Here is a 22,811-nt window from a genome sequence, read left to right on the forward strand (position 1 = left end):
TTGTGATTTAATCTCCAATTGTAAATCAACATGTCACATGACACTAACTGTTTGTGTGTCTGTCCGCCACAGGTGTCAAATGTTTGGGCAACAAAGTTTGGACTTTTGCTGGAACGCAAAATCATAGCAACCGATGCACAACTCAACTCCCCAGGGTATACACAATGCTCACACACAAGAACAGCAGCAGTGTAACAAATGTCCCAGAATATTACACAAAAACACACACCACTCACAGTCTAATTGTATTTATCCACTAAAATGCCTTTCAAACGCCCTCACACACACACACACACACACACACACACACACACACACACACACACACACACACACACACACACACATTTCTTTACACACAATGCATGTTTTCAGTTTGGCATCATGCTGAGGTTATTAGTACATTTGTTTTGTTTAATGATTATTTCTACAGGGAGCCTCTGCCCACTGTGTTCAGCATGCTGCATCCACTGGATGAGATTGCTCCAGCTGTGTGCAAACCCACAGGTACAGAGCACAGAAATGCTCCACACTTGATTTCCTGTTGCCCTCTCCCTCCTTGTGTGTGTTGCATTCACACCCTGACACCTCCGTGTGCTTTTTCCCGGTCCTCTCCCAAGGCACTCGCGTGCAGTACGCGTCCGACGCCACCATGACGATAGTGTTCACATGCAGTCAGCCCTCCCTGGTTGTTTTCTATGACACTGTGCAGGGAATACACTCCGTATGGGCCCTACGCAAGGTCACAAGCGACGTGAGTGTTCAAACAGGCGCGTGAAAAATTCAAATGGGAAGTTTTGTGTGTTGTCAAGTCAACTTTGTGTCCCTTGCCACCATCAGGAGCGTTCTGCCGTTCTGCCACATCCAGCAGATCCAGTTGGAATGCCACTGGGTCTGATAGCTCCAGGTTGTCTGACCTCTCACCTTCGGAAAATCTCTTGTCCTGAGTCCGCTGTGGGCACGGGAGCATACGGCCTTGGTTCTGGGACTGGATCAAGGTGTGCAGCGTCGCTCTCATCATTTTCTGACTAAAGTTTAAAATGAACTCAGACTGATCCTTTCTTAATAATCGTCCATTATTTGCTGTTGTGTAGTTCCTATTTTGATCCATGCTTTTGACTGCAGTGCTCTGCACAACCACCCGACCCGCTTGGCAACATTGTCACCAGGACTTCACTCCCGTGCGCACTCGCCAATATCCAGCATGGCTGCCCTCAGGTAAGAACTGCATCATAATATATGTTAACGCAACTATATATGCAGTTTGCTCCAACAATGCACTATAAAGTGGAACGGTCATTGTTTTTAATGTCTGCTCTTCCCGTCCTCACTCCCAGCCGTGCCCACTCCCCAGGATTGGCAGCGCCGACCTTCACTGGTGCGGCTCGATTCAACACCTCTTTCTACGGGTCGTCCCCTAAGGCGCAGCACGGCTTGTTGCCCTCGCCGAACAACTCCATCAACGAGACAATGGTGGTGCCGGAGATGAAGCCCATCGTGCCCGACCTGTGCATGGAGCAGCTGTGGAGTGAGACGGGGACAGCCAGCTGCAGCAAGTAAATATTATGACGGGATTGTTTTTTATTTATTTAGGCCTCGGAAATCTTGGTAGTTAGTTGGTTGAGGCGTAAGATCCTTGCGGCACTGAGGTCAGACCTGAGGTTGATGACCCCTTGTTGTAATATTTAGCAAGTGTCAGACGGTTACGTTTTTCCCTCCTGTTGCGTGCAGAGAATTGAACAGCCAGGCGTCCAAAGTATTCCTGACCTCTGACCTCTGCGAGAACCGATACCTCTGTTTCCTGGTGGAATCTCATCAGCATCTCAGGTCAGTGACACTGTTGCAAGGGTGCTGCACGAGCAAGCGGTTCAGCATCATCAAGTTGACAAGGTCTTTTTCTTTTGCTGTTTGTTGTTTTCACAGGTGTGTGAAGTTTATGGAGAGCAACGACACGTCTCAGCTCATCTTTGCCTCCGTTACCACCATCCCTGCCAAAGATGCAGAGCCTCTGCAGGTAGACTTTAACACATTGAGTTGTTGTTATTATTTTTTTGTGCTATCAACATATCTGTGAATTGTATGCCATCTAACAATGTTCCAACTCAAAGTTTTGTAACTTTTGCAACATCTGTGTAATATCTATTTATAATGAATTTATTATTCATTTTTTTGTTGCTCAAAGAAGCTGCTGTACAGTTGTACAGTTGTGTATCATGTTCCTTTTTTTGTGATGTCCCACATGACAAGAGAGCAGTATGATAGCATTTTACATTGCAAACAGACAACACTTGGGTGACTTGGTTGTGTTCCCTCCTCTGTACATCACCCGACGTGTGATAGTGAGAAGTAGGATGATGTTCTGTTCTTCTCGGCTGCAGTGGACTTGTTGTCCAGTCGGCCTTTGCAGCAACTGAGTTTGACGGCATCATTTTTTAAAACTAGATATTTCAAGTAATTCTCTCTTCTTTTGTAGTTTTACCAACAAAAAAAATAGATAATCTAGATTTTACTTTTTTATTTATTTATTTATTTATTTGTTTTTACACAAGATAGTGCAGCCCTGATCCAATCAGACCTCAGACCTGCCGTGAGATGCGGTTGCTCTCTCATCCATGTTGTTTAATACCATGCTGTGCATGGAAATGAGTGGATGCCCTCTATTCTGGTTTGTGATTGTTTGACAGGTGAAGGGCAGTGTAAAGCCATGGCTGCCTGGATTGGGTTCCTGCCCAGTTTCCTTATCTGCATGTAATTCTCTCGTTCTCTTCGTCCGTCTCCTGAGACCTTCCTCTGACATCACAATCAATGAATGCTGGAGAACACCAAACCCAGACTAGATGTAGGACTAGTGTAACATCACCTCTCGCTGTGACCTCAATACATGAAATAAAATTGAATCCGCACTCACTTTCAAGTGAGTCATACGACGCACGAGATGCACAGCGGATCCACATAAACATCAAAAATTGAGGCTTATGACTGAGGTGGTCTTTTTGAGTTGTGAAGGTGTGGAGGAGAGAAAGCGCTGTAACCTTGAATAACCTTGAATGAATGAATAACCTCAAATTTCCTGCTTCCTGCACGTTTTCTCTTTGTTGTTAACTCTGCATTTGTTTTGCTATCTGTGGTGCGATCGCTGTCAACAATTGAGCATCAAATAGTTTTTAGAAAATTTTGACTGTACAATATTCTCAGTAACTCATTCAGATGTTGATCAGCCCTCGTCTTGTACAGTAAAGATTTCTCAGTTCTCTGTTTGAGGAATATTGCAACTGTCGTTGTTGATGCTGTCACTTTGTGTTTCATATGCAGGATTTAAAGCTGTAGTTGGTTATTATAAGTGTTTGATCTAGTGAGCCGAATTTTTTTTTTTGTCAATTTTCTTTCTTTCTTTCTTTTTTTTTTTAATTATCCTAATTCCTTAGGTATAGTGTATTATGAGCGCCTGGGTGGAAATGAAAACTGATTACAAGGTTTCATTATTTTTATTATGTTTCTGTAATTTTATGAGTTCAACACTGCCGCAATCCTTTGAACTTTAAACTTTCACCTCTTCCACCTTAAATCAGTTCTCAGATATTGACAGTAAATGTAGCACGTGTTCTGAGTGACCAATTCCCAATTTCCTGCTTTTTATTCTGCAGAACATCGATGCCATGTTGGTCCTGGAGGCGTGTGGCAGTCTGGTTCTCTACACTGGAGTCACCAGGGTAGGACTTCCTGTCAGAGATCTCTCGAAAACCTGGACATCTGAAAGATGAGAATATTTCTTCTTCATCTTGCCTCTCTGGTCTTGTTCAGGTCAGCAAGGTGTTTGTCCCCAGCCTCCTGTCGCCCAGCTTTATCCTGCCCAACCACATTCCCCAGTTCAGCACACCAGTGGACAATGTTAGCACGCCGGCTAACGCTGGCAGCAGGCACCTCCAGAGGCTGGACGATGTGAGAGCCCATTGTTCTCTTTGTATTTTCAGTTCATACCCGTTGCTTATGTGAAGTGCCTGGCCTGCACTCCTGACTATTATTTTTTTTTTGTCCCCGGCTGCAGGCTGTCATGCCCTCTCCTCTGGTCGAGCTGAGAAATTCCAACATTAAACGCCACGAAATCTCATTTTTGGAGGACTACGCTTTTCAACAGACCACGCCCACCGTCAGTGCATTGCGGGACCCTGTGTGCAACAGGGTCACTCTGGTACGTTAGTGTGGGTGCGTGTGTTTAAAAAAAAAAGCATCTTAAGTAGCTTTTGCAACTACGACAACAAAACATCAGATGTATGAATGGAAAAGACTTAATAATAATTAGACTGTATTTCTTAGTCACACGCTCAGATGCAAACTAAGCCACCACTGTCCAGACTGTGAAAACTAAACTGGTTGAAGCGCTTTGGGAATTTTTTAATTTTCAAATGTAAGCTGGTTGTTTACGTGAGGACAATGAACTCGTGTGTGCACCAATTTATTTTTCTATTAAGTTAGACTTGCCGTATTTGATCGTCATGTGGAAATAATGGAAACTATAAGGGAATGTCTGAGTCGAAGACACGAGTGTAAATAATAAGATTATTCACGGCTGGATTTCATTTTGCTGCGTGTTCTAGAAATAGTGACCCACTATCAATTATATTTTTTGTTATAAATATTTGCATGCATGTGTGTGTTGCAGGCACTGTCACTGTTATCAGTCACACCTGTTAGTTTTTCCCACAAGTTCAATATAATTTTTTTTTATTTTTCTCCTTCCTGCCACGCCTTGAGATTTTATCTCTCTCTCTCTATCTCTCTCTCTCTCTGAGCTGTCATTTAAAAAAAAATTCTATTGAACATAAATAAATGTATCTAAATATATCCTTGTTAAGTTGTCACATGAATAAATGTTGACGTATCTCCGTAGGAGCTGAGCAGCGGTGCGATGCTGCGGATTTCCATCCCTGAAATCGCCACGTCGGAGCTCGGTGAGGACCAAAACCAAACCAGGAAATAATGAAAAAATCACGTCCTTGTGACACTCGAGTTGAAAATCAGATTGAGGAACTACCGTACATATTTCATAGACATAGATGCATTGAAAAAGCCATTACATGCAAATAAACTCTCCAGGTCATTATCTACAATAATGTCGTTTTTGTACCGTTTCAGTTTCAGGTATGAGTTTTGATCATTGATGGCAGTGCTGCTCAGCAGTTTGTCTGACTTCTTCTTCCAGTGATTCCAAGTCTGCTTAGTTGTAAACATAGTTAGACTCTCAACCATCTTTCATTCATTTAAATCAGAAAAGACTTTGGGCTCACCATGAATCTGCCACTTTCTTAATCTGCTCCAGCTCTTTCAACTTTGTTAGTTCCTCTATGAAGGTGTTTATATGTCACTGTCTGCCCAGTGTGTGCGTCTCTGCCCCTGCAATCCTGCCGCGGGTCGTGTGCCATTATTTAGTAATCGATCCCACCGTCGAGGCCTCTCGCCCTCCTAATGAAATGGCATTTATCCACCTCTCCGCTGACCTTTCTCTCTGTGGATGTCCAATTAAGAAGGCCTGGTAATGCTGATTAGGAATCTTATTGGTGCGACTCATTCAAAGACACAGGGGCACTAATTACCGCTGTTGTTTGCCGCTTCTCTTTTAATTTCCTGTTTTATTTTCTGACGCTGAGAGGATGTTGGAAGTTGGCATTAAACAAGGTGCTCACAATGACTTTGTCAAAATAGTTCATTTCAAAGTTTACTTGCGTCCAAGGCTGAGGGAGAGCTTTTCTTTGCCCGTTTGAAGTCATCACGCCACTGGCAGCTGTTGTGACCACACTGTGGCCTTAAGCTCTTGCTGTATGTTGTTCTCTCAGGATCATTGCCACAGAGGTGAAACAACCTTAAGAAACGTTGATTTTTTTTTTTTCTGCTTTGTTTCAGTGAGAAAATGTCTTCAGGCGATTCGCTTCATCCTTCCCAAAGAAGCGGCCATGAAGGTTTGTGGAATTTTATTTTGAGTCGAAATCCACAAAAAAAAGCACGACTGTGATGAATGGCTCGACTTGCTGGGTGCTTATTGATAATCCAAGTTTTCTTTCCAATACGTAGAATGACTCCAAAAATGTCCCTCAACACGTAATCAGACAACGATGCCGGAGTCTCTTCATTCCAACATGTAATCACTTCTTTCTGTGGGATGGGGGCAGGTCATGGTGAAGTGGTACAACATCTACAACGCCCCCGGTGGCCCCAGTGCTCACGCTGAGTGGAGCCTGTTTGTCACCTGTTTAATGACGCTGATGGGCTACAACACTGAGCGCCTCGCTTGGACGCGAAATGTGAGTGAGCTGCTGATGGATTTTTGGAGATCAAGTAATAGATGCCGCAGTCGTTAGTTATTCTGCTATATGTCAGGACTTAATAATGCATTGATTAAACTTAAACTAGTTATCCTGAGTCTCCCCCCGGCCCCCCCTGTCTTTCCTCAGCTACAGTTCGAGGTGCCTCTCTCTCCGGTGATTGCAGCCAAGAAGGCTCGTCCATCTGACGGAGGCTCTGATGAGGTGTGTGTGAGCCGCCGCGGTGGTCCCCTGCGTATCTGGCGGAGAAGGCGCTCAAAGAGCGGCTCAATCCCCGCACAATTTTACACAGTCATTGGTGGGGAGTGACGGCAGTGGGGAAGATTTAAGGGGAGGCACTTTATTACTGCAGACTCGGGTCACGATGAAGGATTTCAAATGGTAGAAATCTCGTTGAAGATTCTGCCCATGGACCGTCACAGCGTGCAGAGATGGAGTCTTTCCAACAGCAGTAATGAAGGAGAAGCCTTTTTTTAATCCCACATTGGGTGAATTTGCATCATTACAGCAATAAGTACAGTAGAAAAGAATGGAGATTATGTTGAAATAAAGAAATGAAATAAAATATTTTTTGACTAAGAAGGAACAAGCAAGGTATTCACATTATATTGACAGTTTAGGGATTATTTTACAAATGTAATGTAAATATCTTAAGAAATTAGGATCACTAAAATAAAATTAGGTGTGTGTGTGTGTGTGTGTGTGTGTGTGTGTGTGTGTGTGTGTGTGTGTGTGTGTGTGTGTGTGTGTGTGTGTGTGTGTGTGTGTGTGTGGCACAGCCCATTAGGCGAAGTGACCCAGAATGACAGATTACCAAAGTGAAGACAAGACCTTTAATGTGATAATGGATCAGTGGTGGGAATAATTAGACAACAGCGGGAAGCAACAGTGTTGGTAATTAATGGACAACAGTGTAATAAGCCTTTAAATCAGTAATTGCATGGAATGCTCAAACCAAGTGTTGTTTCCTTGTTTCCTTTTCTCCTCTGAAGGACTGGGAGTATTTACTGCCGTCTAATTACCACCGCCAGATGAATTCTCAGCCCACCTGCGGTTCACTTGACATAAGTTTCTACAGCAGCACAGACACTGCCAGCATGTCCTCGGTGAGTTCTCCTCTCTGACTGGAAAGGATCTCTGGTTCACGGTGACGCTGTTTCATGACGTCTGAGATGCGTCCTCTCCATCACATTCCCTCAACTCCTGTGAAACAGTAGATGGATTATTGACTGGACTGCACTGATCAAGACTGGAAATGACCTCGAGCTCTGTTTGATTAGGTGTGACCTGCAGAGTGCACGGGTTGTCTGTCTCATATGTTATTGTGTTGGCTCCTGTGGCTCTGATCGTGTACTGTAAAATCCTGATTGTCTTCCTGATTTTGCTCCTTGTGGATAAAATCAGACTGTGAGGTAGACCGGAACGTCTACTGTCTTGGAAGACACATAATCAATTCATTTCTAACCTTATCGATCTTATCTAACTTTTTTTTTTTTTTTTAATCTAGGACTCAACCTCCTCCACTCCGTCCCTCAAGTTGGACAGCTCGGCTCCACTTTTCTCTCACATCCCAGCTCTCTTCTACGTTCTTCATCTGCTCTACCAGGAGCTGCAGCTGAATGAGCTGCAGAGAGCCAGAGCTGCATCGCTGGTCTGTCTTCTACAGCAGCTGGCCAGGTAAACACTCTCAACTGTGATTTGAATGTGTTTGTGATTTAACACAGAGACTAGCTAGTTTCCTAGTTCACATGACTTCTTCACTGTAAAGGCAAATACAGTTGGCTAATAAATTGTACTACAACATTCAACATTCGTTCTGCCATGAATCTATTTAGATTTAAGCTTTTGAGGGATGCGTAGTGAGCCACAAACTGAACAGGTTGTCAGTCGATGGCCTTGAGAGATGACGGTGATGGCAACAGATTATGTGGAGTGGGAGGGTTAAGCACCCTTTGGAGTAATTGCCTTGTGTTTGCACTCTGTGGGCTGTTGTCAAGTATAATACAAATTTGCATGCTTTTTTTTTTTCTTTCCCTTTGATGAGGCTAACAAGTAAAGGCTAAGATGATTGTTTTATTTAGGGTATATTGATTTTGGGAAATAATCATATGAAATATATTGGTGTAAATTATTTTTTGAGATGGTCCTCAAAGAGAATATTTAATAATACATATATATATATATAGCTAATTGGCTAACTGAGGTATAACAGAAAAATATTGATTCATAGTAGATGAATCACAGGTCAGATGCTGATTAAATGTCACAAAGACTACCTATGTTTTTTTTTTTTTAATTTAAAATACTTATGTCTAGTTGTGCCGATTTATGTCCATCAAAAGAGTTTCAACGTTTAAATATTATGTTTTGCAGATGACGCAGATGTGTGATTGTAACAGGCAAATGCTTATCCACTGTTTTTCCTCTTATCTTGCAGGGATCTCCAGCTGGACAAGTATGTTGATCTGTACTGGAGAGATTGCCCTACCTTAATAGATGGCTTCACCGAGAGCTGCTTCATGGACCAGTGTAAGACCCCTGTGACAGTCTAACTGTGTCTTCAGCTAAGGAAATAGAGCAGACATGTAGCAGTGAATTACAGATTATCAGCAACAGCAGTTATTAAATCCCAGCACCGCACCGACCGGCAAGTCTGCACGTCAGGAGGTCAAACACGCTGTCTGAAATGTGAACTCCATCACAACTTTCAAAGCCTAAAATAAAAAGAGAAAAGAAGAAAAGTTTTATCCTGTCTGCTGGTCACTGCCATTGCCCTGTGTGATGTTAAGTCTTGTAAAGTATCCAATGGGAAGAGTGTTGCCGACAAAGAAACGGACAAGTCAGGGAATGTTCACGCGGAGTAAATCAATTCAAGAAATGGACCTCTGGTGGCAGAATCAATACACTACAATACATTTTGAAAAGAGCTTAGAGAACCGACATGTTCATGTTAAGACATTTATTAGAAAGAACAACTCTATAAGTAAAGGTTAATATTAATATACACTCAGATAATATAGCTGCGTTTTTGTTAAGGTATTTGTATTTTAAATTTTTTTTAAACAATTTTTAATGATGATAAATGACCATTCATCCAGTGTCATTATCTCAACCCCAAACTTTTCACTCCTTCCCCTTCTCCCTTCTTCTCTCCGTCCTCCACTGTTTTTTCTTCCCACCCTCAGCCGTCTTTTCTCAAATGCAGCGTCTGTCCTACCTGAAGGCCGAGCCTCCCTGCGTGCTGAGCTGGCTCAGCAGCTGTCTGAAAGGCGATGATGTGGCGCCCTTCCCCTACCTGCCTGGTATTTGCCAGAGGACCAGGCTGCTTGTCCTGGTAACAGACGAGCTTCATTTCATTCCTTCACCTGTTTTCACTGCTGTGTGTCTTCGTAGTTTTGGGAAACGTGATTAAAGTATCCTGCTGCAGTGAATTCTAATACAACTGTATTTAATTCCCTTAATCTCAGTTGTGTTCAGAGGTAACTGTATGTTCTGTCCTAACAATCTAATTGAATTGTTTTTGTTTGTTTTCATGCTTGCTGGTAATGTCTGCATGTGTTTGCAAAAAAATGTAAAAGCTGACAAATTCAGATTTTACTGAGGAGTGTCACCTAATTCCAATTGTGTGTTGATTTTCTTTTTCTTTTTTTTCTTTATTTAATATACAGTCCGTAATGAAATAACTTTGCAGGAGATGAGAGGTCATGTATTGGCTCGCTGATTATAGATTTTGCTCTCCAACATTTGTCTCCTCTGCTATTTCTCTTTGATCTCCCCCAGAGTTATGCCCTGTACATCAGTGGAGATGAAAACGCGACATCCACCGACATGGCCGAGTACCTGGCCAAGGTTCCTTCAGGTGCGTGCCGTGCTTTCCACTCACCGCGATGACCTTTGCCCTTATCTCTGATTGCAGTCTGGCCACTGTGTGTGTCTTTGACAATATGCTGCCATTGTTTGCGCGTTGCACGTAAACATATATTGACAAGCAGCCCCTTGTTGCACGCCGGTCCTAGTTTGCCCCCTTGCTGCCGCCGCCGCCGCCGCCGGGCTCGATAATGCAGAAAGAAAGATCCGTCTGTGGTGACGCAGGCTCGCGCGTCACTTTAAGTGGTTGTTTTGTTGTTGGTTAACAAAAAAAACCCCAACAACAGCAGCAGCAGCAGTGTATAGTTTAGTGACAGCAGCTGCTGAAGGCATTCGGTCCTTCACACCAACACAGAATTGGTCATCGACTCTGTGGGCAGCGTGAAAGAATCCCGTGTTGCCGCGGCGTGTTAACATTTTCCAGGGACAATAGAAAAGCAAACAACACGTGTCGTCTCGCACAAGTGGCGTCCTCTCATCCGGAGCCAATGGTCGACTTCATCTAACCTGCCGTTCTAGTGGCTGCTCCGTACACTGACAAATTTAGACAGCCACACACTGGCACGCTCTAACTTCAAGTGTGAGCGACACATGATGAGGGTCAGGTGACATGGAGACGGTAGAAGAAGAAGAATGACCCTGCTGAACCTTCCAGCCCCTCTGGTTCACCTGCTTCTTTTCTTCCTTCTCTCTTGATTCAGGCCAGAAGTACCGCACCAGTGAGCAGCACTGCAGAAGGTATAAAGTTTCGTAGAAATAATATTTTTTATGCATTTAATGTTTTTTTAAATAGCGGCTTTGAACAACTATTGATTATACTCCATGTTGGTATACTGTATTTTTCTGGCACTGTTCCCTTTGACCTTTGGGGGACCCTTGTTTCCAAACACTAGCTGGAGATGAAAACAAATTTTAACAAAAAAATGATGGAACTGTTTGCCTCAGGCTTCAAGGCCTCAAATTTCTCAGACTCTCATTTAAATCTGGTGCATTTTAGTGTCAGAGACAGTCCAGGAAACATTTTAAATTCTTCAAATATGACTGTTAATTTACTTCACTTTAGATTTTTATTGATATTAATGGTTCCTGTTGTGTCTGCGTTTTCTCTAGACGCCAGAGCAGCCTGAAGTCTTCCTGTAGGAGCCTTGCTGAGCAGCTGGCAGTGTGGCTGGCCTCAGAAGGTAAAGCTTCTTTCTCTTTTGTTTTAATGCGCTGCATTTGCTGTACCCTGACCCAACCAGCCGTAGGCAATCATCCATTCATGCAGAGTTACTCAGTAATTATAAGAACTGTGGGAAATTCTAAATTAGGATTAGGTGTAGTCTCTGAATTCATGCTGCCTCCTCACTGGTGCAGGTTTCACCCTGAAGGACCTGGAGTCTGTCCCCTTTGGGGTGGCATTGCCCGTCAGAGAGGCCATCTACCGCTGCCGCGAGCAGCCGTGCTCCGATTGGTCCGAGGAGGTTTGCCTGCTGATTGGCCGACAGGATCTGACCAAGCAGGCCCACAAGATGACCCTGGCCAAGAGCAAAGCTGTGAGTATTACCAATGTTGCTGTATCAGAGCGTCATTTTGAAATGTTGCTTTTATCACTGTTAATAAGGTGGAACCACAAGTAATTTGCATTGGACCAGAGAAGGATTTAGTTTATTTACTACATTTTCACTAAATGCTGTCTCTTCTTTCTGTCTTCTCCAACTGGTTTTCAGTGTGTTGGTTCTGGTCTGTCCCTGGAGCCTCCTGCCACCACAGAGGCAGATGAGGAAGAAGATGGCATGTCAGATATCATCCAAGAGGTAACGATATCTATAAGCACCGTCTGGTTTGTATTGACGACTCGCTGTCTCGACTTGTTGAATAACGATGGAGGTCTTCAGGTCACAGGGCTGATCTGGAGCCAGGATCTACGCGTCCAGGAGGTCAGGAGGCTCCTGCAGAGCTCCAGGCCGGTGCGGGTCAGTGTTGTCCAGCTGCCTGAGGTGTCGGACCACGAGTACATCGAGGAGAAAGAGAACAAGTAAGTATGATGTGCACTTCCAGATGAGAGTTTTTAGTAGTGTTTTGCCTTTCTCTGCCATTTCAGATCTAGGACTGAGTATTTGATTTTTTTGATTTTCACTGCAGTTTGTTGTTCTTTGCTACCACCTTTGCTGTTGTCTCCTTTTCCCCCTGTGAACATCCTTTGTTTGTCCCCTCAGTGGCTCTATTTTAGGATGGGCCACTCTCAGATAGCAGCTGCAGTCAAGAATGATTGTCAATTCTATAGATTATTCTCACCCCGAGCCGGCAACGTATCCTCTTTTTAATGATCTGCTCTGCTCTTGTCCTCCTCCTTGTGTCTTGTGCAGACTCTTACAGTTGTGTCAGAGGACCATGGCTCTCCCTGTCGGCCGAGGCCTCTTCACTCTCTTCTCCTACCATCCTGTACCCACTGAACCTTTGCCTGTTCCAAAACTGAACCTCACAGGTAACGTCGTAATGTTAAATTGGTCACATGGTTGCTGATATATTGTCAAAAGAAAACCCAGAAAGCATGTGAAGGTTTTTAAGGTTTCTAATTTGTTTATATGTCTCCGTTTCTGCCGTTGCACCTAGGCCGGGCCCCACCAAGAAACACTACGGTAGATCTGAACAGCGGGAACATCGACGTTCCTCCCAACATGACCAGCTGGCCCAGCTTCCATAACGGAGTAGCAGCAGGTCTCAAAATAGCTCCTGCATCACAGGTTCGACTGAAACAACAGTCGCTGCACTGCTTCCTCCTCTTGTCTCACAGTTAAATATGCTGTTTGATTACAGTTTCTTCCTGAAACAAATCATTCAGTTTTTATTGATGCATTGGAAAAAAAAAAAAAAAAAAAAAAATCCCGACTGCAAAGCTGTGTCAAACAGAATCAAGAAATGCATTCAAGCAGCCTACAGAAAGGAAGTCTCTGAAGAGTTCATCTCTACGACCTCAACCGTTCAAACTCTATTTCAGGTGGACTCGGCCTGGATCGCTTACAACAAGCCCAAGAACCCTGAGCTGGCTAATGAATACGCAGGCTTCCTTATGGCCCTCGGCCTTAATGGACATCTCACCAAGCTGGCCACACTCAATATACATGACAACCTCAATAAGGTACACACACACACACACACCATACATAAAACTCAGTATTTGATCCACATCCTCAGTTTCAAACGAAATGTTTAACGACGCGACAAAGCAGTGGGCACGTTTTACCTGAATGCGCCTTTTGTATTACACAGTCTTTTTTTCATGAATTCAAAACCTTCTGAGTGCACACATAATTACCACCAGAACAAAGAACACCCACACGATTATTTTTCTCCAAATGACTGTAATTGACAGATGTGAAACGGCACGAGAGCCGCGGAGACAGTCATAGTGAAACTTGGCCCTCTGAGAACTTTGAACCAAGGCGACTCGTCCCTGCTGTTAGACAAAGAAAAACAGGATGGAGGAAGCCAGACCAAGTTTTTTGCTTCATTAAACAAATTCTCTGTAAATATGTGTTCATCAGTTCGGCTGAGAATACATATTTCTCAGAACCCAAACCTTCTCTTGGTCACGCGTGTTTCTGTAGGTGTTATGAAATATTTGATAGACATTCCAGTTCAACGAGTGCCACAGAATTGAACTATGAATCTAATCTTCTACGTTCTTGTTTCGAATGAAAGTCCTGTCGGCACTTCCAGCATCCCTTGACGTGTCCGCATACCAGTGTACAATTCATTTAAATGCCGCGACACGGTCGGACGTAACCGACAGCCGTTGGAAGCGACAAGTGAGGCTCCCAGTGACAAACGGCTGTCGCTTGGGGGGTGGGGGGTGGGGGGGTTCTCTCAGTTTCTGTTCTTATTGCACAAGAGAATTTGGTCTGATGTTCTTTGGATCGATTCGGTAGAACTGAGTTTCTCCGCAGCTTATGAAAGTGTGTGGAAGGGTGTGTGCGTGTCCCACATCTTCAAAGCAGATGAACTGAAGCGTCGTTCAGCGCGGCGGTTTCAACTGTTGCTACATGTATAAGAAGGTGAACTGGGTATATGTCCGCAAGCCATAGATCAAAGCTCTCTTGGTGCTTTTTTAGCAAAATAACTGCACTAAAATATACGCATTGGAAATGTATTTAAAAGCGTGTGAAAACGGCTGTGCCCATATTGACTTGACATAGAGAAACAGTTTTATTCCTGCGCGTCTATAGACACCCATACATTTTTCCATTAGTGCATTTTTCCTGTCTCTGAAATGCAGTTATTTTCTTATCTGTGGAAAACACCGCTCACGTCCCTCCTTCTTTTTAGAAGCAGTTTTAGGTACAAAGTGTTGGGAATTTTTAACAACACATATACACAATCCGTGGGGATCTAATGAGAAGTGCCAGTCACAGTGAAGCCTCTGTGTCACAATTTGAGCTGAGCACAGTGTGTGTGTGTGTGTGTGTGTTGTGTGTGTGTGTGTGTGTGTGTGTGTGTGTGTGTGTGTGTGTGTGTGTGTGTGTGTGTGTGTGTGTGTGTGTGTGTGTGTGTGTGTGTGTGTGTGTGTGGTGCAGCAGCGGGTTTGCAGTACACACCCCACTGCTTGATGTGACACGACTTTCTTCTTCAGTTACGCACAACGGCCTTAAAGTTGCAAACCTCTCAAAGGGCTCCTCCTCTGATCCGACCTCTTTGGAATGTTTCCTCTTTTATATTTTTATGCTGGGACAGGAAGTCAAAATATTCTTATCATTCATGAGCGTGCAGCTGGCTCCTTTCGTTCCCTGTTTCCACTGCAGCTCTGTCTTTACGAGGGACTAAAGTATCTGTTCCTTCTGACGCCGCCAGGGTCACGAGATGACAGGCATCGGGCTCATTCTCGGCGTGTCGTCGGCAAGACTGGGCACCATGGACATGTCAATCACCCGCCTGCTCAGCATCCACATCCCCGCCCTCCTCCCACCAACGTCAACTGAGCTGGATGTGCCACACAACATTCAGGTGATTTATGAGAGTGAGTCAGTGTGGCGGGGAGGGGAAAAAAAAAGAAAAAGAAAGAAATTACCATTGTGGCCCTTGAAATTGCAGCGCCCTTAGTGATTACGCATGCACGCACTGGTAATTATGCAGCTACCGTTGCGTCCCCGTGTGATTGTGTTTATCTCCATCTCCAAACAGTCACGCTCGTCGACAAGAACGCATAAATGTTTACGCAAAACACGGGAGTTAAACAATAATTTGGTTGTTTGTCTCTCCTGCAGGTTGCTGCTGTGATTGGCCTGGGGTTGGTGTACCAGGGAACAGGACACAGACACAATGCTGAGGTCCTGCTGTCTGAGATAGGTGTGTGTCTGTGTGTGTGTCTTTCGCTGAGTTCTACAGAAGACAGAAGGAAGAGCAATGGCGCTCACACAATGGCAGAATCTTTACTTTTCTACAAACCTGATTGTCATGGGAGAAGAATTAGAATCAATTGGTAGATTTAAGTAGATTCAATACAATATAATGGAAAAGTTGTGGTGTTCCCTCCCTCAGGTCGACCTCCTGGCCCGGAGATGGAGTACTGCACTGACAGGGAGTCCTACTCACTGGCTGCCGGTCTGGCCCTGGGCATGGTCTGTCTGGGCGTAAGTCAGCAACACACCGGCAGTGGATTCCCAATCCAAGACAGATATTATCCCTCCACATCTCCCCATTCTCTCCTCCTGCCTTGTTGTGTCTCATGTCCTACACCTCTGCTTGCAGCATGGCAGTAACCTGATTGGTATGACGGATCTGAATGTCCCCGAGCAGCTGTATCAGTATATGGTTGGGGGCCACCGCAGAGCTCAGGCTGGGGCCAGCCGGGAGAGACACAAATCCCCCAGCTACCAAATCAAGGTAGGGATCAAGGAAGAAAAAAAAGCCTTTTTTTTTTAATGAATGATAAACAAATGATTGTAATTTTTTTCCCCAGGAGGGTGACACTATAAATGTGGACGTAACGTGCCCTGGAGCCACACTGGCCCTCGCCATGATCTACCTCAAGACCAACAACAGGTAGATTATCGACATGAAAAAAAAAAGAAGAATTTCCTTTCTGTGATTGTTTACGTCTGTAGATGATTGTTTCTGCTGTTTCAGTTTTGACTGATTCTTAATTATCTCTCCAGCTCTCTTGGTAATATGTGCTTTTGTGCCTAATTTTAAAAAGCGATGATGGCAATTATATGCAAATTGGAATCAAAAGCGGAATGTTTTTAAAATTGAAAGCACAACCATAAAAACTGATGGTCACTGCTCTTCTAATTTACACATCTGGTTCAATACAACAATTCCAAAAACATTCTAAAATCCATCCATCTATTCTTCCATCCATCCTCACTCTGTAATGTATCTGGTTGATGGGGGGGGCGTGGGGGGTTCTCACTCCTGAGTGGATAGTGATCTGTGATTGGTCAAGAGGTTCCCACCTCCCCTCATCCTCAGCTCAGATGTCATCTTTTTGTTGGCCGAGAGGGCGATGAAGGAGTATTAACACCTGCTGGCCTCCTCCTCCTCCTGTTTTTACCCACCAGGTCCATCGCTGATTGGCTGAAGCCTCCAGATACTTGGTTCCTGCTGGATTTCATCAAGCCCGAGTTCCTGCTGTTGAGGGTTGGTGTGCCCTTCCCTTGTGAGCTCGAGAGTCTTTCAGTTTTCTAACCTCCCCGTAATCTGGCGTCTTCGCTTCGCTCTCCACCTCATTCTCACAGACCCTGGCGCGGTGTATAATCATGTGGGATGACATCCTGCCGAACACCGAGTGGGTCAAGAGTAACACACCTCAGGTGGGGAAACACACACACACAGCGTTGTTGTTCTGACACATTTTGCAACTTCTGTGATAATGACTCATTACTTTGAGCTTGTTTTGAATGTTCAGTCTGTAAGATAAAGCTCCGTATTCGTGTCTGTCCTCTGGGTTACATTTTCAAAACATTCGTTTCCACAACTAAAGTTGAGAATTTGCCCCAAAATACCATTTTGCTGATAAAAAATATAGAATGGGAATTTTTTTGGGGGGGAATCGAACCGACTTACACTACACTTAATACAGTTTTAAATTACGTTTTCCTCAAGAAGATTTCAGGCGGTTTTCCTATTTTAAGTTTTATTGCTGCATCCAGTTCCATGATACTGAAGGATTAAAAGTACTAACAATGTAACCTGCATTTGTTTTCAGATCATGAGGGGCTCCTTTGACCCTTCAGAGGATATCAACATGGAGACGATGGCGTGAGTATGCAGGGTCCAGTGTGTTTTGTCCAGCATAGTGAGCCTTTGGTAACACTGGCCTCCTATGTGTAACTCCATGTTCCCTCTGATGACGACACTGGTACATGCAGTTCTAACATGATGTCCCTTGACCTGTGGTCTGTGTAAACAGGGCCTGGGAAATGCAAAGCATAAAGCATATATTTTGGTTGACTTCTTTTCTTTCTTATGCAGTGCAGCAACGGCCCAGTGATGGTTTATAGTTAGCTGGGGTCAGCGTTTAAACCTAACCGTTAGCATGATTGTATAATTTCTGGGCCAAATCTCTATTTTTAGCCTTGATTAGGGGGGGGTTTGGTGTAATCCACAACTACTCTGTGTCGCCATCTTCTGTAATTGTGGTACTAATGTCCTCCTCTCTGGCCAACAACTGAGACCGATGGTTTTGTCTTGTTTGTTTTACTCAGCCAAGCCCAGGAATACATCACTGCTGGTGCCTGTTTGGCTCTGGGTCTGCGCTTTGCCGGCTCTGCCAACTCTGATGCCTTCGAGTGCCTCTACGACTTTGCCAAGACTTTCATGAAAATCATGTCCTTTGCTGGTACATCTGATGCTGTAAGTGTTTGTATGAGATAGTTGAATGTAAAAGTGTCTGCTTGCACGCCGTTACAGAAGAATTATATCTTAAACATTTAAAATATGATTTTTTTTCCCCTCTCCCCTTTCCTCTCTCTTTGGCTGCACACCTTTTTGTTGGTTCCTTCAGCAGACGAGTTACTACAACCTGCAGACTTGTCTGTCCATGATCCTGCTGGCCATGTCCATGGTGATGTCCGGCACCGGCAACCTGAAGGTTCTGCAGCTCTGTCGCTTCTTTCACAAGCGGACTGGAGGCGAGATGAACTACGGCTTCCACATGGCTCATCACATGGCTCTGGGCCTGCTCTTCTTAGGGGGCGGAAGGTTCGACCAACACACACACACACACACACACACACACCCATGCGCACGTTGTCCTGGATACACTTGATTTTAGAGGAGAGCTATTTTAAATTTCATTGTCAGTGGAGAAATAGACATCATAAAAAAACTTTTTTTTCTGATAATCCTCGCTATTATTATTATTCTTAGGCCCTGTGCACTATTACACAAAATAAATAGAAAAAATTCTTACTACAATCTTGCCTTTTGTGTGGAAAGAATTGGAATATTTTTCAGACCCTTTCTTGACGAAGAGCTCAAAATGAGCGGAAAGTTGTGGTTTAAAGGTTTACTGTATTTGATATACCCAAAATCTAAAGTATCTGAGATGAAGCTCAACATTAGTTTCTGTTGACCTTGAACATCGAGGGGATACGTCACAAAAAAAGTCCCCATCTCACCTCAATTTTTTTAATACAACGTTCTGCCGACATTGATGCAAATAGCGTTTTCACCGGTGCGTAGTGACATACAACCACCAGGCAGTGATTCTTGTTTCATATTCATTTTCTCACATTTGTTTTTTCCCCCCATCACCAATGTGGTGTTCTCACCCACAATTCCTTTTCTGCTCTGTCTGTTCGGTTTCTCTTCTCGTTTGTTCCTTTAAGGTTTTTCTAAGGCAGGAAACTGAAGTGAAAGTTTTGCTTCTTTTCGTCCTATATTCACAAACGGCTCCACGTCTGACGACGGCGATGATGTTCTAGCGAAAGCGACTCCCCGTGTGTGCACTCAGATTTCTTTAGAGCCCTGATTTGCCTCGCGCACCCGCTGATAATGGATTGAACGCCGCGAACGCTTGATTAAATTCACTCAGAGCCAACAAGCGCCGGCAGGAGCGGCGTCGATGCTCGTGAACACGCTGAACCCGGCCGTTGCAGCCACAGGTGTAAAAAAGCAGAGGTGTTGGGGAGCAGTCACACCAAAATCCAGACGCTGCGTGGAAAGCGAGCGGGTTTGAGTGGTTGCAGGGTCCCCACCAAGTTGACTTAACGAGAGCCCTCGGGTGACGTCAAGTGGTGGAGTTCTCTCCGGTTAGTCGGTGTTGGCTGACAGAGCAACGTCATACTGGCTCCAGTTGCACCACGTGACCTTACGGCTACAAGTCTGCGGGGAAAGTTCATAAATCATTTATTGTCTGACTCTTTTTTTTTTTTTTTCAAGCAGTAGCCTAGGAAATATTTGCTAATAATTTTCAGCAGATAGAAAAGCATTGACAAAGTACACCTACATTATTTGCCACAAGAACGTCAGATTTTCTGTTTGGCTCTTCAGACGTGGATGTGTTGTCAGTGCCTCTCCGAGCCTTGATGGAGAGCAGCATCCTTCTCATTGTTGACCTCCACCAACCAGAGTCTTTGACTGTCCCACTCCCACCTGACGGCTGTTAAGCACTTACTTACACAAAGCATTTTTTAAAAACCCCCTTGTGGCAACGGATGCTTGGCTTGATAGTAACACTCACCTGGTTCCAGTTACTTGAATCTGAGCACAAGCAGTTTATTTTGAAGCGGTTCTTGCTCAACTTGCAGAATATCTTTGCTTTGGTGCCGGTCGTAAACATCGTAATTTAGTTCTTTTTCTGCAGTGTAAACTTGTGTGAGAACCCCGTGCCTGTGTTTTCTTTTTTGGTTATGACTGTTGCGACAGTTTTAGTGGACAGTTTACTTTTGGTTGTGGTGAAAGGTGACTGCGTCATTCTCTGCGGATAGGAAAATGTTGAAACTGACATTTGCACAGTTGTGAGATATGATAAGCACTCTGCTATGTTACAAGCAACTCTTACATGTGAATGGGTGTGACTCTATAAAATGCAATGTCAGAGACGTGTATTTTTTTTAATTTTTTTTTTCAGTTGAAGATACAAACTAACTAGTGTGCCATTTATGTTTACATAAAGAATGTGTTCACTTGAAGCCAGATTGGGAGTTTGTGCAGGCGAGCAGATGTGGATTTTCTTTGGGTTTTGTGATTTGTTTTCACGGCTGATATAAAAAAAAAGACGCGATAACCGATTCAAATTTACATGGTGAGTGCGGAAGGTCTCAAATGACGTGTGTTTGTAGCTCAATACAAATGTAACATTATGAAGATCATGTGTTTTATTCTCTTCAATGCCAGGTACACATTGAGCACCTCCAACTCTGCTATTGCTGCTCTGCTGTGCGCACTGTACCCTCACTTCCCCGCTCACAGCACTGACAACCGGTGAGCCACACACACACACATACACACACACACGGGTACTGACTCCAGCGTCACTGCTGTGTGTTAATGCTGCTCCCTGTGCTCCAGCTACCACCTGCAGGCCCTGCGCCACCTGGCTGTGTTGGCTGCCGAGCCCCGCCTCCTGGTCCCGGTGGATGTGGACTCCCTGAAGCCCTGCTACGCCCTGCTGGAGGTCACCTACAAGGTGAGCTCACCTACACACACACACACACACACACACACACACACACACACACACACACACACACAAATGTTTACTCTAAGTGAGGGCATTTTCAAGTGTCTTCAACAGAACACTGGGGGGCGCACTGTTGGAAATGTGCTGGTTCGTGTTCATGTTCATGAAAGATCAGAAAAATGACTGCGGCAAATATGCAACTAATACATAATTATGAGTTGGATAATGAACTGTGGCAGAATATTTTAGGTCTTTGTCGCAGAACTGGTTGATGTGCTCTGAATAACAAAGCTGATGGGTTGCCGTACTACCGCTGACGCCACTCATGGGCGGGTCATTCAGATGTCAGACTCATGATAATCGCTGGCCTGTGTTTGACTTTCTCCCAGTCCACAGAGCGTCTTCTCTGTTCTTCACTACTTCTGCCTTTTCTGTCGTACGTGTTCAAGAGCAGGAAGAACATTTTCACTGACTCACTGTCGGCCGCACCTCTTCCCTGCACTCCCACTAGAAGAGATGCTAAGGGGGAGGAAGCCGTGCGTTATGTTTAATTAGAAAATTACACGGTCAAACATTTAAATAAAGCTGCAAATGCGGTTTCTTCCTTCCTTGTTCTGCACATTCACGCGGTGATTATCACGGTGCAGCAGCGCCACAGCCGTAAATACTGTAGGCAGCAAACTGCTCTTCAATTAAAGGGTATGGATAATTCCAAGTCTCCCGCTGTGAGGGTTTGTCTGAGCGCTTCCTCCCTGCACCACTCTGAGGCTGTATGAAGCATCTGGTCGAAAGGACCTCACCTGACAAATTGTGCAATGAGTCATTTACAAGAGAAAAAACTTTGTGTTGTTCTCATTTGACAGTGTTTTTTCTTTTGTGGTTCTCGACAAAAGATGGAATGTGCGTCCTGCCTCAGAAATGGTTAAAGAAATATGTGACTAAGCGGCACCTGTTTCCTGTTTAAAGACATGCAAAAAAACATTCAGAAGCGGTTGTCTTTGTATATGGCTATACGCAGAACAAAATCTGTGTCTGTCCATACAGCAAACTGAAGTGAAAACTGAGCTGCTAAGAAGCCCTTGGTTGCGTTTTGTGACTTATTCTGTTTTTTGAGCTTGAAGTTGTTTGTCCTATCTTGGTTGGCTTGGCTCAATATATTTATGTATATCCTGAGAGTGAAAGAAATGGGATGGTTTTCATTCATTTTTTAATCTTGGTTGTTCACTTTTATACTTATCATCCTTTGCGGGGGTTTGTGAGAGCGTGTGTGTGTGTGTTAGACAACAGAACTAATAGAAAGCAAATATTTGTCAGCTAAAACCTGACTGGCACCCCAGATAAAAAATAGTGGTGAATAAATCAAAAAAAAAAAAATCTCAAAAACTTCATGAAGATTTTTATTCAGAGCAACTGTTGATTTCCTTTCCTCCTGATATTCATTAAATGCAGTATTTGGGCACTTCTCAGAGTTGTGTCACCACTCAGCACTTCCAAATCTCAACACTTCCCTCTCTTACTGCGTTTCTCTGATTTGTGGCGACCCCTCAGGAAACCAAGTGGTATGACGAGACCACCGTGGAGCTGATGGCTCCCACCATGCTTCCTGAACTTCACCTTCTGAAGCGGGTAAAGCCGAACGCTAGCGCTTCCAGCGGAAACGACCTGTTTGTAAATCATGCAAGCTGGAAAAAATGCTTTGGCTTTTCCAACACACGTTGCTTTGTTGCAGGTAAAAGTGAAGGGGCCCCGTTACTGGGAGCTGTCGGTGGACCTCAGCAAGGACACGGAGCACCTCAAGTGAGAATGGAGATGATTGAAACACACACAGTGTGTAACCAGCACGTCCCTGAACTCCCCAGAAATGGAAAAGTCCAGGCTTTACTTCTTTTGCCATTCAGAGTCGTGTGCGGTCGTGTTGCTTTGTGATGTCACAAGGGGCCGACACCGTTCCTGTAGTGAAACCTACCCTGTTATCGTATAACAGAAATGTATTTTTCCGCTTCATGAAACAGAGAAGGTTT

General features: G+C 44.3%; 1 protein-coding gene across 4 annotated transcripts in view; it reads left to right on the forward strand.

Moving 5' to 3' along the window:
* The window catches only part of anapc1 (anaphase promoting complex subunit 1), a 31,235-nt gene that overhangs the window by 2,156 nt on the left and 6,268 nt on the right, over positions 1-22,811 (forward strand). For 3 of the 4 annotated variants that reach the window (XM_076046028.1, XM_076046027.1, XM_076046029.1), the window contains exons 6-47: positions 73-155; positions 434-507; positions 621-754; positions 841-998; positions 1,126-1,218; positions 1,338-1,556; positions 1,732-1,827; positions 1,924-2,014; positions 3,645-3,710; positions 3,802-3,939; positions 4,046-4,189; positions 4,889-4,949; positions 5,899-5,954; positions 6,165-6,296; positions 6,447-6,521; positions 7,310-7,423; positions 7,825-7,994; positions 8,755-8,846; positions 9,503-9,651; positions 10,098-10,176; positions 10,886-10,922; positions 11,295-11,365; positions 11,541-11,719; positions 11,894-11,980; positions 12,062-12,201; positions 12,533-12,651; positions 12,780-12,910; positions 13,165-13,305; positions 15,015-15,167; positions 15,428-15,509; positions 15,702-15,793; positions 15,912-16,046; positions 16,123-16,205; positions 16,724-16,802; positions 16,901-16,975; positions 17,371-17,423; positions 17,870-18,017; positions 18,169-18,365; positions 20,505-20,591; positions 20,679-20,796; positions 22,339-22,416; positions 22,520-22,587. In XM_076046028.1, coding sequence (XP_075902143.1) covers positions 73-155; positions 434-507; positions 621-754; positions 841-998; positions 1,126-1,218; positions 1,338-1,556; positions 1,732-1,827; positions 1,924-2,014; positions 3,645-3,710; positions 3,802-3,939; positions 4,046-4,189; positions 4,889-4,949; positions 5,899-5,954; positions 6,165-6,296; positions 6,447-6,521; positions 7,310-7,423; positions 7,825-7,994; positions 8,755-8,846; positions 9,503-9,651; positions 10,098-10,176; positions 10,886-10,922; positions 11,295-11,365; positions 11,541-11,719; positions 11,894-11,980; positions 12,062-12,201; positions 12,533-12,651; positions 12,780-12,910; positions 13,165-13,305; positions 15,015-15,167; positions 15,428-15,509; positions 15,702-15,793; positions 15,912-16,046; positions 16,123-16,205; positions 16,724-16,802; positions 16,901-16,975; positions 17,371-17,423; positions 17,870-18,017; positions 18,169-18,365; positions 20,505-20,591; positions 20,679-20,796; positions 22,339-22,416; positions 22,520-22,587 — 4,577 coding nt within the window. The remainder of the gene's footprint in view (positions 1-72; positions 156-433; positions 508-620; positions 755-840; positions 999-1,125; positions 1,219-1,337; positions 1,557-1,731; positions 1,828-1,923; positions 2,015-3,644; positions 3,711-3,801; positions 3,940-4,045; positions 4,190-4,888; positions 4,950-5,898; positions 5,955-6,164; positions 6,297-6,446; positions 6,522-7,309; positions 7,424-7,824; positions 7,995-8,754; positions 8,847-9,502; positions 9,652-10,097; positions 10,177-10,885; positions 10,923-11,294; positions 11,366-11,540; positions 11,720-11,893; positions 11,981-12,061; positions 12,202-12,532; positions 12,652-12,779; positions 12,911-13,164; positions 13,306-15,014; positions 15,168-15,427; positions 15,510-15,701; positions 15,794-15,911; positions 16,047-16,122; positions 16,206-16,723; positions 16,803-16,900; positions 16,976-17,370; positions 17,424-17,869; positions 18,018-18,168; positions 18,366-20,504; positions 20,592-20,678; positions 20,797-22,338; positions 22,417-22,519; positions 22,588-22,811) is intronic. The other variant, XM_076046030.1, reaches the window with a different exon arrangement.

The sequence above is a fragment of the Nelusetta ayraudi genome, unplaced genomic scaffold (assembly GCF_046127955.1).
Source record: "Nelusetta ayraudi isolate G7.1 ecotype Tasmania unplaced genomic scaffold, CSIRO-AGI_Nayr_v1 ptg000089l, whole genome shotgun sequence".
Lineage (NCBI taxonomy): Eukaryota > Metazoa > Chordata > Actinopteri > Tetraodontiformes > Monacanthidae > Nelusetta > Nelusetta ayraudi.